Source organism: Rhea pennata, chromosome 10, assembly GCF_028389875.1.
Source record: "Rhea pennata isolate bPtePen1 chromosome 10, bPtePen1.pri, whole genome shotgun sequence".
Classification (NCBI taxonomy): Eukaryota; Metazoa; Chordata; class Aves; order Rheiformes; family Rheidae; genus Rhea; species Rhea pennata.
In genome coordinates this window covers 3642748-3658619 of record NC_084672.1, presented here as the reverse complement: position 1 = coordinate 3658619, position 15872 = coordinate 3642748, and the positions used below count along the sequence as shown (strand labels likewise).

The following is a 15872-nucleotide window of genomic DNA, read 5'->3' as shown; positions in this document are numbered from 1 at the left end:
ATCAAGTAAAAAAACTTCTTGTCCTCTAGGACAAGAGAAAAACTTGCTGTTTTTTTTCCTTTAGGGAGCTGAACCAAGAAGGCAGCAGAGTTCGTGTACAGATACATTAGTAAAAGCAGGATTATGAGTTTTAGAAGCAGACCACCACTGGTTTGGCTACAGTAGGAAATTTTGCAGTTTCTGCAATGCAGGGAGGGCTAGGCTATGCTCTGAAGGCAAAAATTCTTTCTTACTATAAAATAGTGTATGACAAGCCTGGCTCATCTGTGGCCTGTTCCATTAAGTCAAATATTACTCTAGTGATCAGACCACAACCAGGAGATTAAGCCAAATTGTACTTTGGGGCCACCCGATAAACGCCAAAGAGGAAGAGAGTCCAAAGCCACCCATTTAAAAGTGGGTGGAAGTCAGAACTGTGTACTGTAAAGTATGGGATTTCATTTGTGGATTAATCTTGACAGGTATGAAAAGTTACAGGGAACATGGCCATCGGATGTTGCTTATTTGGCTTCATGGCGTGATCATGGCAGGAGAAAATCCAATCAAGGGATTGTATGAAGGTCTTGTAGGGATTGGAAGAAGAGATTTAGCAGGTAATACTTTTGTCTTCTTTCAGATGTACACACTGAGCACTACCTGAATTCTGTTATGCAACATGCACTGAGGAAAATTAAGCACAAGCTGGAAGCTACTGCCCAGCAGTACTATTACATACGTAGTTTCTTTCTCTTCCTTTTATTTTGATAAACTAACACATCCTACCCTAGCTTTTACTCTCTATGCACAGCAGGACATGTGCCTAGAGAAAGAAAACCACTGGTAAACATAAAACTGAGGATCATCCTGTACTAAACATACAGCACTATTAACCAGTGTTAACTGTTAACCAAGACATACCCCATCCCTTAGAGTTGAGAATGTTCTCTTCTCTTCTTTACAGAAAGCATTCGGAAAAAAGCAAATGCAGATTCCGCTTCTCCAAGGAAGTGCACAGCGATGTAACACCTGAAGGGCATTAGTGGTCTCTTCATCCGATGCTTCATCAGTTGTCTTAGAGCTACAAGAAAAACACTTGCTCTACTACTCACCAGAAGGCAGCTGTAAGTTAAGGGCTTATGTCATAAAAAAGTTAGCATCACTGCTGCTTCCTTCTTGGTGTGAAACAGTGTTATCAGCAGATGCTAATAACCTTTAATGCCACTTTATATAAAAGTGAGATTTTATTTGCTACTGCATAGGTTCTGGTTACTGTAATAGTATTTAAGTGAGTAAACCTCACTTCTCGTGCGGTGATTGAGTATCAGGAAGTATTACACTATTTTACTGTAATTTTGTTTACATTTTTGTATGTCATTTTTTTATTGTTAGTTGTAGAAGTTATTGAGGGGGAAGCCTTTGTTTTTAGGAGTGTTCTTTACCTACCTTTTTTGTATTTTTTGCCCATCACTTCTGCATTAGAGTTTATATTAATAAACTTCACTGTTTTCTTCTGAACAAGAGAAATGGTTCTCAGCACTGTTTCCACTCAATTGGAAACATCAAGGCTACCAACTTGTTTCTTTCGGAACCTGAAAGATGATAGCCTAAATCTTAAAGGTTATCTTCCCAAAAAGTTTCAGAAAAGAAAACATGTTAGTGTATTATTTATAAATCAAATAGACAAGTTCTTTAATTTCTAGAAATTATACAGCTGGAAAAATGCAATGAGAATGAAGTGTCTGTCTCCTTTACCTTAGAACGTACATAGCTGCATACTCATCTAAGGGGGAAAAAAAATAGAGAGTCACCTTAAGAATATCAGTCTTCAGGTAGTCTTGACCACCATGTAAGTACATGTCTTTTACTGTTCCCATTCAAAGACACTGTCATCTGTTATTCATAAGGCCTCTGACAGGGGCACACTTTTTTCTTAAACGTCAATGTCACGTAAGGTTTTGTATTTGTTTTTTTACAATGTTTCAAGAGGAAATACGTGTATTCCAATAAATCAGACTTTTACTCTTGTAATTTCAAATTACATCTTAGTCATCCTTTATAATATTGCATAATTCTTACCCAGTGCTAACCCAGTGCAGTTATCAATAATATAATTAAAGCTTTTCCATGCATGAAATGAATCCAAGCCTGAGGTACCAGTTCCCTGGATTTCTTCTAAAGGTGGCTGGAGAGAGAAACCATCACTGTAGTAGTCTACACTACTGTTCTCTTGTAGTGGAAACAAGAGGCACTTGTTGAAATTGAAGTTTTATTGAAAACTATTTTTAACAGCTAGCAAGAAAGTTAAAAATTCAAATGCTATATTTCAAATAGAAAGTAACTTTCAACACAACTTATGAAGCAAATAAGTCACGGTGACATTGGCACTTAAACATTTTTTCAACCAATATTCAACAGAAATATGTCAGCGTATAAGTACATAACCTGCATGTGGCAATATATACAGTTTAATGAAAATATAAAAAGAAATACTGCTCTGTTTAAGAACATGTAGGTGAAAACTTTGGTAGCAAAAATGTCTTTGTTTTTAAAACTGTATTCTTCAAAGATACTTCCTTGAATCCAAAGAATAAAATTTAAACAAAGATATTTCATTATGCTGTTGTGGGTTTATCGTCCTTGGATGTTTCACTGACTATTGATCCTGTTAGAATCACACAGTGATAATCGGCTAACATAAGGAAAAAGGCAGAGTGGAAACAATTGATTGTACGTAGGAAGACCAAACTGATTCATCATTCTCACTGACAGTCAAAATTCTACTGCTCTTCTTGCTCACTGCTAGTATGAAGACTGATCTTTTGGACTTCCAGTTCTTCTGCACTAACCATAGAGGGATCAATGGCTGCATACCGGGTACCGTGGAACTGCAGTAAATGGATCTGTTGGACATGAAAAATAACCCTGAAACTGGTGAAGATGTGTAACATTTCAGTAACAGAGAAATATGACTTATAAATAACCATTATGAGGATGAAATTAACTGCTGTGGAGTACAAGGGTTCAGAGGAAAGACAGAGGAAGGACAACAGACAACAGCCCCCCAATCAACTCTCGATGAATGTGGCTGTTCTCAGCCTATTCTTCTGAACCAGTTACCTGAGAACCAGAGCAAACAGTGCTCAGGCAGGTTAAGAAATAAGGGTGGGCACAGGAGCTTCCTACTGCTGTTTCGACTACACATGTTAGTAGATTAGATCTGAATGCAGAGACTCACTTGAATATACAGGTTGACTTCAGCACTCCTGCAGAGATATGGGAAGTTGCCTCCTGTTTTGAGATGAGCTCTTCTGGCATTAGGATAAAGCTTATACATTTCTTCTTTTGCTTCAGTTGAAAGCGCACTCTGGTCAAACACCTATGCAAGCAACAAGCCCAGACAGTTAATTCCTGTTGTAATTGGATTTGGCTTATCAACTCAGACTGGATATATGCTGCTTCTAGAAACGACTCTTGGCTTCATTGTTGAATGGTTTTGAAGAAACAGTAATCAAGCAAACAGGTTCAACACCAACAGCCAGAAAGCTAACACTGTGAGGTGCCATTGTACAAGTTTCCTGAACTTGGTTTTATTACTGCACAGAATATCCAATTGGTAATTTAAGACAAAAAAAAAAAAAAAAAAAAAAAAAAAAAAAAAGGTCAGTGTTGCCCGGTCAGTACAAAGCTTATCTAAAGATGAAATTAAGATGCTGCAAATATTTTTTAAGTTTCTAACAGAATATCCAGGCTCTACCTGTTAAGCAGTGTTAAAAGAAATAAGTCAAAAATCAACTTACATCCATAATAGTTACGGGAATGTCTCGAATTTTATGAGGTTCTACGTAGGAATTCTGGCAGTTAAGGGTAAGTCTTGAAGCTAGCTCACTCTGGCCCAGGCTCTCCAGCTTTCAGTAGAGAAATATTGATTAACAATATATTTCACTGCAGGAAGTTAATGTAATATTAACAATACAGCCAAAGACAAGTGAACTCATTAGTTTTAAAGGAAAACACAACTGCAGTTCAGATCAAGATTACTGTTCCGACTTATTATCTCCCTGCATGAGACAGATACTTAAAACATGGTAGTGGCTTCTGCTTCCAGAGCATAGCCTCCAGATGCACCATCCCAGCACTTTTCCTCTCCCATCTGATAGTTCCTTAACCTCTTCTTAACCACAGTGACAGCTGTGCTTTAGTCACAACATCAATAAACTTGGTAGAGTTGTGACAATCGACACCTGCTAAAGATCCATTCCTTAGCATTCAACTTCTGGGTAAGTAAATGAAGAAAGCAGCAAAAATATCTATAAGCTCCACTGCCTGCTGCTAAGTAATTCTTCGAAAGAGACTAGCATCACAGCCAGTAGAGTACACAGCCACCTACCCTGTCCACCATGAAATCAATCCCATCGGCCATTTCAGGATCTACCGGACCAGATGCAAAATTCCCAAGGACAATTTTTTTCAGCATAAAAGAAGGCATCAGCCAAAAGCTAAAATAGAAACAAGATGCAACAACCTTCAAGCACCCAGAACCCCAGGATTAAGACGCTTTTTTGTAAACACTCCCTTTCCTTGGGAGGCCTCAGAAGATTAGAAGAAAAAGATAAATACAAATCTAGTCTGTCAAATTCCACGGGGCCAATTGTGAAAACCCCTATTTTCCTTGTATTATGGCCTTAAAAGGCACAAGTATTCTGACAGTGTTTCCCTCACCATTGGTCACCCAAGCTAGAAACAGATTAGACACGTATTCAACCAGATCAGCATGACATTTCATTGAAAAACCAAACCAAAAACCCAATGCGCTATGAATCTGATTGCTTTTCTCAGTCTCTTACCTGTTGGCTGTCCATGTCTGATTGAAGATAGAAGTGTCACTAAAGGAATTACATAGGATCAGAGACTGAACTCTGGGAGATTTGTGTGTGTATTCAGCAAATTTTTGAGCCAGAAAGCCTCCCAGAGAAGCTCCAAAAAGATGAACCTAGTTTAAGAAAAATCAGATGAGAGGACAACTGTGAGGTAAGTGCCACTTACACATTCTGATCCATTACAAAAGTCAGTCATTCGAGTTTTATTCCTGTCCTTATAACCTGTTTTTAAGGAAGAATCAAACTCTTCAGTTCAGATTCTGTAATTTACAGGATGTGACAAATACTGAAAGTAGTAGTGTATTTGGAACAGAATTAAAATAAAATTTGTGTACTTACCAAGCTTAAGAAAAAAAGCAAATGTTCCACTTTGTCTTCAGTTGCTGTTCTAATTCAAGTTACTTTCATTTTGGCATGTTGTACTACATGAATTAGAGAGTCTAACAGCCACAAGCTCTCATTAAAAACTGAAATTATTACTAGAATAATCTTTAACATAGGCCTAGAATAGCAATGAATTTAGCTAAGTATGACAGTTTTCAAAGTGTTCACCTTAGAAAATAAACAATAAACAGTAATTTTTAAAATAAAATTACAACACAATCTCTTTATATTTACGCTATGTTTTTCCATCATATTTTATATACTTGCTCCTAAACATGAGGTTTTTATTGAACTAGATATCCATTTGTCTATCTTGGAGCACTCACTTTATCCAGCTGAAGGTGATCTAACAGTTTTCTGAATCCATCACAGAACTCCAGGTGATCCCAATACACTGGATACTGCAACTAAAGTTATATGAAGTTAGAAAAAAAAAAAAAAAAGTGTTCTCTGATTACTACTCGCCAGTTGTCTGCTTGAAAGTTAAGTCACAATTCACATGTTAACATGGCCCGAGGAAGAGGAGAGGTTATTCACACTAACTATAGGCCTTAGCTTAGAGTCTAAACTGAGTCCTTCAGACAGCTCTCCGTAGAAGGCTGCCTCTCCGTATCGCAAGGCTAAAGCTCCAAAGCAAGGTCGCCACAGCTAGAAGGTATGAACGCCTCCCCCTCACTTGCACAGAAACACGGAACTGAAAGTTCTGCTGAGCAAGTCAGCTGGGGAAAGTGCAGAATTGCTTCATTCTGAGACCAGCAGGGGAGAGACTGGAATGATTTCCAGGGATCTAGTAGCACGTAAAGTCGGCAGGTACAAAAATCATTAACTGCTACAACAGACACAGCAATATGCTTAAAGCCAACTGTTTAGCAGAACTATTATTATACAAATCAATCTCTTCATCATATAAATTCAGCTCGGAAGCTGAAAAGCCACAAAACAACATGCTGTTGGGATTTTACAGAGGAGTGACTTAGCATTTGCAGCTGTGCAGTCTAAGAACTAGATTATCCGTCATCCCTAAGGCAAATACAGAAGCCCTGAACCAATCAATACACTCTCCCCATGGCTAACAAAGATCCTGCTGGAGACGAGGACAACTGGTGTTCAGTGCACACAAGGGAATAAACAGAGGGAGAAGTTAATACTCCACGCAAGGCTTTGGATAAACACTTCTGTGAATGTACAACAGATTTCAGCCTGCATCTGTGTTGCGTATCCTGGAGTACAAGGTAGCATCAGCTTTCAGGGATTCCCCTGTCAAAACTGGGACGTTGATTTTCATGAGATAACCTCAGCTCAAAGCAGCAAGCACAAATATACTGAACTTTGACATTGGACTGGGAATACTCACAGCAATAACTCTGTAACCCCATCCAGTCAGGGCCAAAATCTGCTGGAAAAACACGTCTGCAGTTCCACTTACAGGAGGAAGAAATATGAGGGGGCACCGAATGCTCTTAGGTCCTGCATCATACAGTGACCAAACTTTACTGTCGTCATCGTCCACTATTATCTGGAAGGAGAGAGGGGAGAGTAAACATACCAGACTGAGATGAGTTTCTTTTTCTTCAGCTGCTTCCAGGACTGCTTTTACAAAATTGTTGTCCTCCAGTCAATATTATAATATCAAAATTCCTTTGAATAAGATCATCTTTTATTCCTTTTCACAATAGCTTTCTTCTCTAAGCCTGTTTACCAACTGAAATGACAGTGCTTGTGTGGCTACAGCTGGAGACAGAACTGTGGTCATGAGACTACCAGGCCAAATGGTTTGCATGTCCCAACATAAGCTAAGTAACTACCACTGCACTGTTTGGAGCCAGTATTGACATAATAGGTGATATCTGATGGGACCTCCCCCTTTGGTGGACAGCTGGAGTACACTGCAAGTGCTGGAAGCAAGCAGTGAATTATGGTGGCTTTACAGTGGTGGACTATGCTTCAGGAGCTACACTCACTAAAAAACAAACACGCTTCTTGGAAAGGAACAGTTTTTAACTGCAGCTTGCAATGGTTTATTCTACATTTTAATTCAGAGGGCCTTAGTCTGAAAGATGGTACATCTTGATCTGAAAATTCATATAGGAATAAATCATGGGGATAGCAAGACTGTGCCCCAAATGAGCAGGCTTAAGCAATATTCCATACGCTGAAAAACGTGCTTGGCTAAGGAGCGATCCTGTCATGGCCAGGAGAGGTCAGCTCACAGTAGCAAGTGCAACAGCTGTAGGCTGGTAAGGCCTACAATCAATGTCAGTGGCCAGGAGCACGTGGTGAGCTTTTTAAAGCAATTTTTGACACTTGGCTATACTGGACAAAGCATGTATTCATATCTCCAGCATCTAAACCTCCTGAATTAAGCAGCTAACACCACAAATCTAACCGCCAGAGACAGATGTCACGCACAGAATTCCCAAAGCAGCACTGCAAAGCTGACCTGGAAAGAAAACACTTCCACCATCTGGGAACATCACAGTGCCTGGATGCCCTGGCACGTGCGGCTGGCTGAACCAGATGATTTGCACACGTGCTGGTATCCTTAGCGATAACTTTCTCATAATGCCCATCTCAGGCCAGAAGCTAGAAGTCCTAGCACAACTAATATCTTTAAAAGTTAGGTTAAGGTCTTCTTTCCTAACAGTGCTGGAGCTTGACTCATTTTACAGGGCTTGTTCCTCCAGTAGACCATTGTGTATATTTAAGATACTCATTTAAACCTCCACAACCTGGCAAAAGCACACAGCTCATCAGGAGGTACAGACCGCTGGGGAAGCCTGCATCTAACAGCAGCAGTTCATCTCATCCCAACTCAAGACTTTCTCATTTTTTGAATGGCAATATACAAGCACAATTCACTTTTCCATCACAGCAGTTAAGCTGCTCAAGGAATCAGAGAAGAATGGCATATCACAAATCAGGTTTGCCAGATTAACAAACCTGCTTGTTACAGAGCTAGTATTTCGAGCTCTGGGAGCATGTGAGAAATCACATGATAGTGTTGTTTTGTAAAGTCACCAGGGAAAAGATGACTGCATACCAAGGCTTCCCAGACCACTGAAACCATTTAAAAATCCTTGTACAAGGAGAAAAAAAAAAAAAAAAAACACTAAACAAAACTTTTGTATACAACTCCAGAGCTGTAGCTTTGCAGCTCTGATCTGTTGATGGTAGCTGTAACAAAGTTTATTTTTAGCAGTATTTCCAGAGGTGAAGCAACTCTTTATTTGCATACTTCTTGCAATCATAGAGGCAAAGCCAGTCCACGTCAAGGAACTGAGACTCGGAGATAATGTTTCTTTCCTCAAGCCCAGACAATCAAGGGTTTAAAACAATTGTTCTCTTTAAGCTATCCAGCCTGAGGCTGGAAATCAACTGCAGGTCTCAAACAATACTATGTGCTGTATGCACAGACATCAGCGCACTTAACTGCTGACTTGACAGGTCACTGGCCTTTTTCTTGTTCTGCTCTATCATCAAGATTATTTAGTTTACATAATGGGTAAAATCCCCACTCCACTGAAACAGATGGTAGAACATCCCTTGGCTTTAGCTGAGCCAGGGTGTCCTCTGCTGATAACTTTTAGGAAGGATTTATTTTAGACAGCAAATTACATATTTTGTAGAGATTACACTATATTGCTACAGTGTCCAGACCAAGTTCATCCTTAACTTGCTCTCCTTCCTTCGTTCTACACTCAGGAAGCTGCAGTTCCCACACTGACACACAGGGCGTGAGCCACGCAGGACGTTCTTGCAGGACTAATATGGCCTGCAGCCCCCAGTGCCAACTCCAGGCCTCGATCCTGGAGGAACCCTGCCCTCGGTCCTCCCACTGCACATACAGCAAGTTATTCCCCAATCCAGTGTTGCCAACAGCTCACAAAAATCGCCCCTTTGTTAACTCCTGGTAAAGAATTGCTTCTGCATTTTAAAGAAACACCAATTATTTGAAGAGGAAGGAAAAATTATTACTTCAGTAGGGACTACCAAATGACTGTCAGGTCAAATGTTTATCTGAGCTGAAATGTCATATGCTAAAGCAAGCATTCATATGTCTTCAGGGACCCTAAACCCAACTTGACTCAGAGGCAAAGCTAAAGATTTAGTTTAAACTAAGTGCTATTTTCAGTGGTGTACTTCCCATATTTGACAAGAGCAGGAAGTGCGAGGGTGGAGCTGTGCATCTTCTGCTCTTTTAAGGAGCATCTTCGTGAATTTTCACATGAAGAACTCTGGCTCTGCTTCTCATAGTAGTAACAGGTGCTGATCAGCAGCAGCAACAAACTTTACAATCTAGAAAGTTGTTCACTCCTTCCAAAGCACATGTGCTTTGCCTATGCTTTCTTTGGGATACTGCAAGCAAGTCTTCCTAGAGACTGCTCCAGAGATTAATTTTGTCTTTAAATTGTGGGGTTTTTTTTCCTTCTCAGAAACTAAGGCTAGTTTGTTTATTCCCACCTTCCTCACGGCCCACACTCATCACAGGGGTATCATCTTCCTTTAGAGTAGACTGAATCACTCAAGCTGGCTATGTATCTCCTAGTCTGAGGGCCAACACAAACACTGCCTGCAGTACCTTCAGTTTAGGCACATTCTCATTTAAGAGATTCAGACGAGGCAGCAGCAGCCGAAGGCTGTGGCGTCTCACAGTCCGCACAGAAGTGCCAATACACATACACCTTTTCACCACATCCTCCAGCAGTACTGTACCCGTAAAGCACGGCCTCAGAGCACCCACGCAGCTTTCCCCTTCAATACTGCCTCCCAGCTCTGCTGACCCAGTTAAGTCACTGTCTGAAGGTAAAAAAGGATGGCAAAAAATAGGTCCCGAGTGTGGTAATGGCTAGAAATTGAAGAAAGCTGAACAGCCTGAGACTAGGTTGAACATGCGTAGACAACAACAAGGGATCTTACTTACAAAAGCTGATGGAAATGAATGAGAAACCTTGAACAGAGAACCCTGCAATCCTTCTCTAAAGGTGATTTCTTAGGGAAAACTACACAGAAAGCTCTGGAAACAATGCTAAACACCTTTAAGCATTGCTCTTTAGGTCTGGAGACATAGTCCCTTTAGCACGGTCCAACTGCAATCGACTTGCTGTCAAAAGAGGCAGCCCTGCTCTACCTTCTGCTGCTGGGACCGGTCCTGCAGCTGAAACGGCCATCCAGATTAGGTAACTGAATCTACTGAATGTCAACTTAGCCGAAAAACAAACTCTAAACTCTCCCAAGCCAGACAGTTCACTGACTCCACTCACTTCATATGGTCATACAAGCAATTGCACTTGCAGAAGCAGCTGGCTGGGGTGGGAAGGCAGGACAGTTCTTCAGGCTGGCAGGAGCCCAGGCTGCAGCAAGTTACTGTGTAATCATGGCCTTTGCAAACCTTATCTACAAAGGTATGTGTGGGTCAGAGGCTCTGCAGTAGTACAACAGTCTGAGCCCTTTGCCATGTAGAGAGCAGAAGTTACAGGGCTGCATACCTCAAATGTTCCTCTGTGGGTCAGTGGAAGAAAATGGAGAAATCTAAACAAGAGAGGAAAGTGGCTGGACAATGTGATTCAGCAGCAACTATCTAAAGAACACGCAGTGGATGAAACAGCTGATTTTTTTCCCACTGTGGTTAAGGCATCTCTCCACTTTCAGGAATACAACACGCAGCCTGGCTGCCGAGGAGCTGCCTTTCAATGCTCTGCTTCAGCCTGAAGCCTGTGAGTAGGAAGAGGGGAGGTGGTTCTGGTGGCTTGGCTGTGCTGCAGCCAGATCAGCCTCACCACATCAGTCAGGTGCAGACAGACAGTTCTGTGTCAAGCCATACACGCGGCCCCAACATGTGCTATTTTCTAGGAGTTTCCCCAAGCACGGGTGGCACTGGGACTCCGCATATGCTCACAGGCTCGTAACTCACTACGGCCCCAGCTCTTAACTGCAAGCTTCTACTCCCTCCTACCATGTGCCAGGTGCAGAAGTCATGTCCGAAAAGCATGTGAAAGTTAAGGGCATGCTTTCATGCACTCATATGACACATGGGACAACAGTTCAGTAGATGAGCTAGGTCACTGGGCACATCCACAACTGTTTTGCATTAACCAGGGTTGCATTACTTAGTTTCCACCACCACATAGCAAGAACCGTCTGAAAGGAGAGCTTCACACACAAGTTGTACGTACCTTTTTAAGAGGAACTGTACTTCTGAACCAGTTATAGTCAGGAGAGACTTTAATCTCTCCCATGATGTTGAGAAAAAAACTCAGTTCAGGTCAGCCTGAAACAAAAAGACACAATGTTTGAAATCAAGAATGTAGGTTTACCATAAGGCAGCACACAAAAGCTGCGCTGTATACACAAAGCACTCGGAGGGTGAACTTGCTCTTATCAGTTGATTATACAGCCTCTGATTCATGCCAAGTTTGCTTATCCTTCATTTTCATCACAAGCCACTTAATTATACTCCCAAGAGGTAGTCACCTGATTGCCTTACTGCACCAGTCCAATTACGAAATGACAAGGCTTTTGTAACAGTATTCCTGTGTAACAGTTGCCGAAAAAGATAGTCGTACTGCAGGATACAAGTGGCTTAAAAAAAGCTATTTTGGCATTGTCTATAATTTTATAAACTACTCCAAATTTGTATCTAATAGGTGTTGATATGATTCACCCAGCAATTCAGACAATAGGTTTATTTACATTATCTCACGAACCTGCTATCCAAGTACGCAGAACGTGGTTTACAGTCTCCGTATAACTGACCCAAAGGGGTCCCAAAGGAGTCCCAAAGGACAGTTGCGAGCATTAGCCAGTCTGAGGCTAACTTTACAGAAGACCCCTGAAGTTTTTAAATCTGTCCACACAAAAGCTGACTCTTGTCAGGAATTAGAGCTCGAGAACAGAGATCTCTGAAGCACACCAGCTGATACAGAAGAAACTGATTTCACAGTTGGTTCCACACAAGAACAAGCTACTAATTTACTCCGAAATATATGTTCAAGTCAATTCCCTTATGCATATATGTATACGTAATGAAGGTTTGTTATAATCTCTCTTTTATTTGTAATAGACAAATTAAAAAAATAAATCTAAAAGCCAGCAAGACACTATTAACTTCCATTTATATAACAGATATTATCAAATAGCTTCTGAAACTATTTGAAGCTTGCATGCTTGATATTCTGAAGCTTGCATGCTTGATAGCTTTATCTTGAAAGTTAATTGCCTCAAGGGATTATTTTTATACTGAGCATAAGAAAATAAAGTAACTTCACTCCTGTTATGTAGCAGTTGCCAATTATAAGATCAATAGCGTCTTACTTCTTGATAAAAGAAGACTTCAGCATATAAGTCTTTACAATCCATTTCTCTGTGCAAAAAAAGCCACCAAGGTGTAAGTTTCATCCGCTTATTCAGTTACAACTGGATTAATGGTCGTTTATGACTTCCCTATCTTTAAAACTCCAACTTTCAGTCTTAATTTACCGTTTCCCAAGTATGTGAAAAATGAGTTTTAAAAAGGAAAGTACCTTCTAAATTGCAAGACAGCACACATCTTTCACATAGCAGGGTGACACACACCTTTCACTTTCTAATAAGCGTTTCAGAAGTAAGAGATTCAGCTGTGTGGTCATCATTTCAATTTTGTGTGGCCTAATCTTGATGCTTATTCTGCCATTCGTGCTACATTAGCAGCACAAAAAATTATAGTGGAGGCAAAAATACCTTTTCCACTAGCCTGCAAAGCAGAGCAGGCACAAACAAACATCACTGGAATAAGGAGGACAGCTGGTCATTAGAGAAAGAAAACAGCAGTTCAGGCTACTAATTCCTTTCAACAACCATGCATTAGTTTTCACAAAGCCTTTCAACAAACCACGGTGTGACAAAACAACGGCAGAAATAAATTACTGTGAATGCCTTAACATAACATTTCCTCTATGAATATTGCATTATAGTAAGGTCAAGAAACACAAGTCATGGGGAGGGCCTCATTACACAATGCACTGCACGAACACAGATAGGCAACAGAAGAACTTGATGCTACCAGTTCCGGTTGTCACAGCAGGTCCTATTCCAGCTACGATCACCTCTCCTCTTTTGCTGTCTCATTCCTTCAGCACTATTAAGCTAGTTTGGGGACTGGCACTTCACTTTAGCTTGCTACTGGATAGTCCCAGTTCATCTGTTGCTGCTTTGTAGAAACGAACAGCTTTCCACCAGGGACTGGACCAACCTCCGCCAGCTCTTTTCTTGTAAGGGTGCATCAGAGGAAGCAGAACTGCCCCCCTTTAAAGCAAGGGTAAACTCTTTTTCTTAAATTATAGAAAAACGTAGATAATTTTTGCTTAGATCAATGTCCTATCACTGAAATCACTTTCCTGGACACAAAAACATGACACAAATACACACACATCTCTGTCAGCAATGACTATGCGTTCCTCCAGCTAGAGGAAAGCAAAATCATTCACTTGAACCAGGAAAATCAATCAACAAAGGTAGCTCAAATCAGAAATAAAGAACCTGAGGCTGTTCAAGACCAAGCCACTTGAGTTTCATTTTTCAATAAAATGAAACTAAGAATTCTATGTTCTTAAAAAGAATTCCTCTGAAAAAGCATTGCCTACAGATGTACATCCTATTAACTGGAATCCAAAGCACTGGATAATATCCCTGCAGGTTATTAGCACTACACTAGTAATGCTTTCCATTCACTACTGATCGAGAGAGATTTTGACCCTGCTACTAGAGAAGTAAAACACGCCAGAGTGGATTAGAAGCACGGCGACCCGCTGCTCCCACCGCGCTGTGTCTGCGCGAGCTGGGCCACCGCTCTCTGCGGCACCGGCTGCGCAGCGCCCGCTCCCAGGGGCCAAGAGACCTGAATCAGCAGCACCAGCACCGGGTGCCTCATCGCGACGAGACGAACGCCGGGAGAGGCAGGGGAGCTGCTACGGCGAAGACAGCGGGGGATGACATGGAGTTACGGACACTTGGGACACGGCAGCAGGCACCTTCTTCCCCTCTCGCCCAGCCCTCCTCGCACTGCGCCCTCCCCAGGGCCCCCACTACTGGCCCTGGCCCTGCCCTCCCAGGAGCACCGGATCAGCCAGCCCAGCCCCTGCGTTGCTCTCCCTGCCCTGCTTTGGGGGAAACAGGGCACAGACCTGCTCAGTACCCCCAACTGCACCCCCCTCTCCCAGAGGGCAGGCTGGGGCAGCCCCTGCCCTACCAGGGCCCCCTCCTCCCCGGGAAGATGATCTTCGAGGGCAGGGCCCAGGGCCCCTTGCAGGGCAGAGTCTCAGGGTCTGCCACCTCCTGGGGCAGGGGCCCCCAAAGCCCTGGCCCAGGGCAGGGGGCAGCACTGTCTCCGGCTCCTCAGGCCACCCTCAGCCTGGAATAAAACCACCCAGGAGGCTCCCCCGACCTGCAGCAACTCTGTTCTAGCCCCCCACTTTCAGTCTCCAGCCCCTGAGGGCCCTTCTCAGCCCATTACGCACATCCCCAAAGCCTCCCAGGGCCCCCCAAGCCCAACACTCACCTCAGAGCCCCACAGACCCTCAGGGCCCTCCTCAGCCCATCACCCACCCCCACAGCCCCTCAGAGCCCCCCCTCAGTCCATCATCCCCTCAGAGCCCCCCTCATCCCATCACCCCCCCCAGAGCCCCCCTCAGCCCATTACGGCCCGCCCCTCAGCCCATCACCCCCTCCAGAGCCCCCCAGCCCCTCACGGCCCCCCTCAGCCCATCACCCCCTCCAGAGCCCCCCCAGCCCCTCATGCCCCCCCCCTCAGCCCATCACCCCCTCCAGAGCCCCCCTCAGCTCATCAGGGCCCCCCCTCAGCCCATCACCCCCTCCAGAGCCCCCCTCAGCCCCTCAGGCCCCCCCCTCAGCCCATCACCCCCTCCAAAGCCCCACAGACCCTCAGGGCCCCCCCTCAGCCCATCACCCCCTCCAGAGCCCCCCAGCCCCTCAGGCCCCCCCTCAGCCCATCACCCCCTCCAGAGCCCCCCAGCCCCTCAGGCCCCCCCCCTCAGCCCATCACCCCCTCCAGAGCCCCCCAGCCCCTCAGGGCCCCCCCCCCTCAGCCCATCACCCCCTCCAGAGCCCCCCAGCCCCTCAGGGCCCCCCCCCTCAGCCCATCACCCCCTCCAGAGCCCCCCAGCCCCTCAGGGCCCCCCCCCTCAGCCCATCACCCCCTCCAGAGCCCCCCAGCCCCTCAGGGCCCCCCCCCTCAGCCCATCACCCCCTCCAGAGCCCCCCAGCCCCTCAGGGCCCCCCCCCTCAGCCCATCACCCCCTCCAGAGCCCCCCAGCCCCTCAGGGCCCCCCCCCTCAGCCCATCACCCCCTCCAGAGCCCCCCAGCCCCTCAGGGCCCCCCCCTCAGCCCATCACCCCCTCCAGAGCCCCCCAGCCCCTCAGGGCCCCCCCTCAGCCCATCACTCCCCCCCCCCGCAGCTCCCCAGGGCCCAGGGCCCCTCGCAGCCCAGCCCAGCCCAGCCCAGCCCTCCCCTCCCCGGAGGCTCCTTACCGGCTCCGCGGGACCCCCGGTACCGGGGGGGGGGGGGGGGTACCGGAGCCTCACCCTCCTTCTCCGCCTCCCCCGGCGCACCCAGCCGGGGGCACCCGCCGCTACTTCCG

The 15872-nt window shown here is 44.5% G+C and overlaps 2 protein-coding genes across 3 annotated transcripts in view; one reads left to right on the top strand and one right to left on the bottom strand.

The window, feature by feature from the left end:
- Nucleotides 1-2503, top strand: part of ANKDD1A (ankyrin repeat and death domain containing 1A) — a 16417-nt gene extending 13914 nt beyond the window's left edge. For both annotated transcript variants that reach the window (XM_062583926.1, XM_062583925.1), the window contains 2 exons: nucleotides 462-593; nucleotides 941-2503. In XM_062583926.1, the coding sequence (XP_062439910.1) occupies nucleotides 462-593; nucleotides 941-1002 (194 nt within the window). In that variant the 3' untranslated portion in view covers nucleotides 1003-2503. The remainder of the gene's footprint in view (nucleotides 1-461; nucleotides 594-940) is intronic.
- SPG21 (SPG21 abhydrolase domain containing, maspardin) lies at nucleotides 2229-15872 on the bottom strand. Its single transcript, XM_062583927.1, has 9 exons — nucleotides 15763-15872; nucleotides 11414-11508; nucleotides 6595-6756; nucleotides 5567-5647; nucleotides 4824-4969; nucleotides 4367-4475; nucleotides 3777-3884; nucleotides 3215-3355; nucleotides 2229-2879 (listed from the first exon to the last, which is right to left on the bottom strand). The coding sequence occupies exons 2-9, from the start codon at nucleotides 11474-11476 to the stop codon at nucleotides 2757-2759; spliced, it is 933 nt and encodes a 310-aa protein (XP_062439911.1). The 5' UTR covers nucleotides 11477-11508; nucleotides 15763-15872; the 3' UTR covers nucleotides 2229-2756.

Bases quoted from the DNA above. Each gene is read 5' to 3' on its own strand.
- SPG21 (XM_062583927.1), bottom strand. From the start codon at position 11,476: ATGGGAGAGATTAAAGTCTCTCCTGACTATAACTGGTTCAGAAGTACA. The intron at 4,970-5,566 runs GTGAGTGCTCCA...TTCTTAAACTAG, and splicing joins ATCACCTTCAGCTGGATAAA to GTTCATCTTTTTGGAGCTTC. The intron at 3,885-4,366 runs GTAGGTGGCTGT...CTCTACTGAAAG, and splicing joins TTGATTTCATGGTGGACAGG to CTGGAGAGCCTGGGCCAGAG.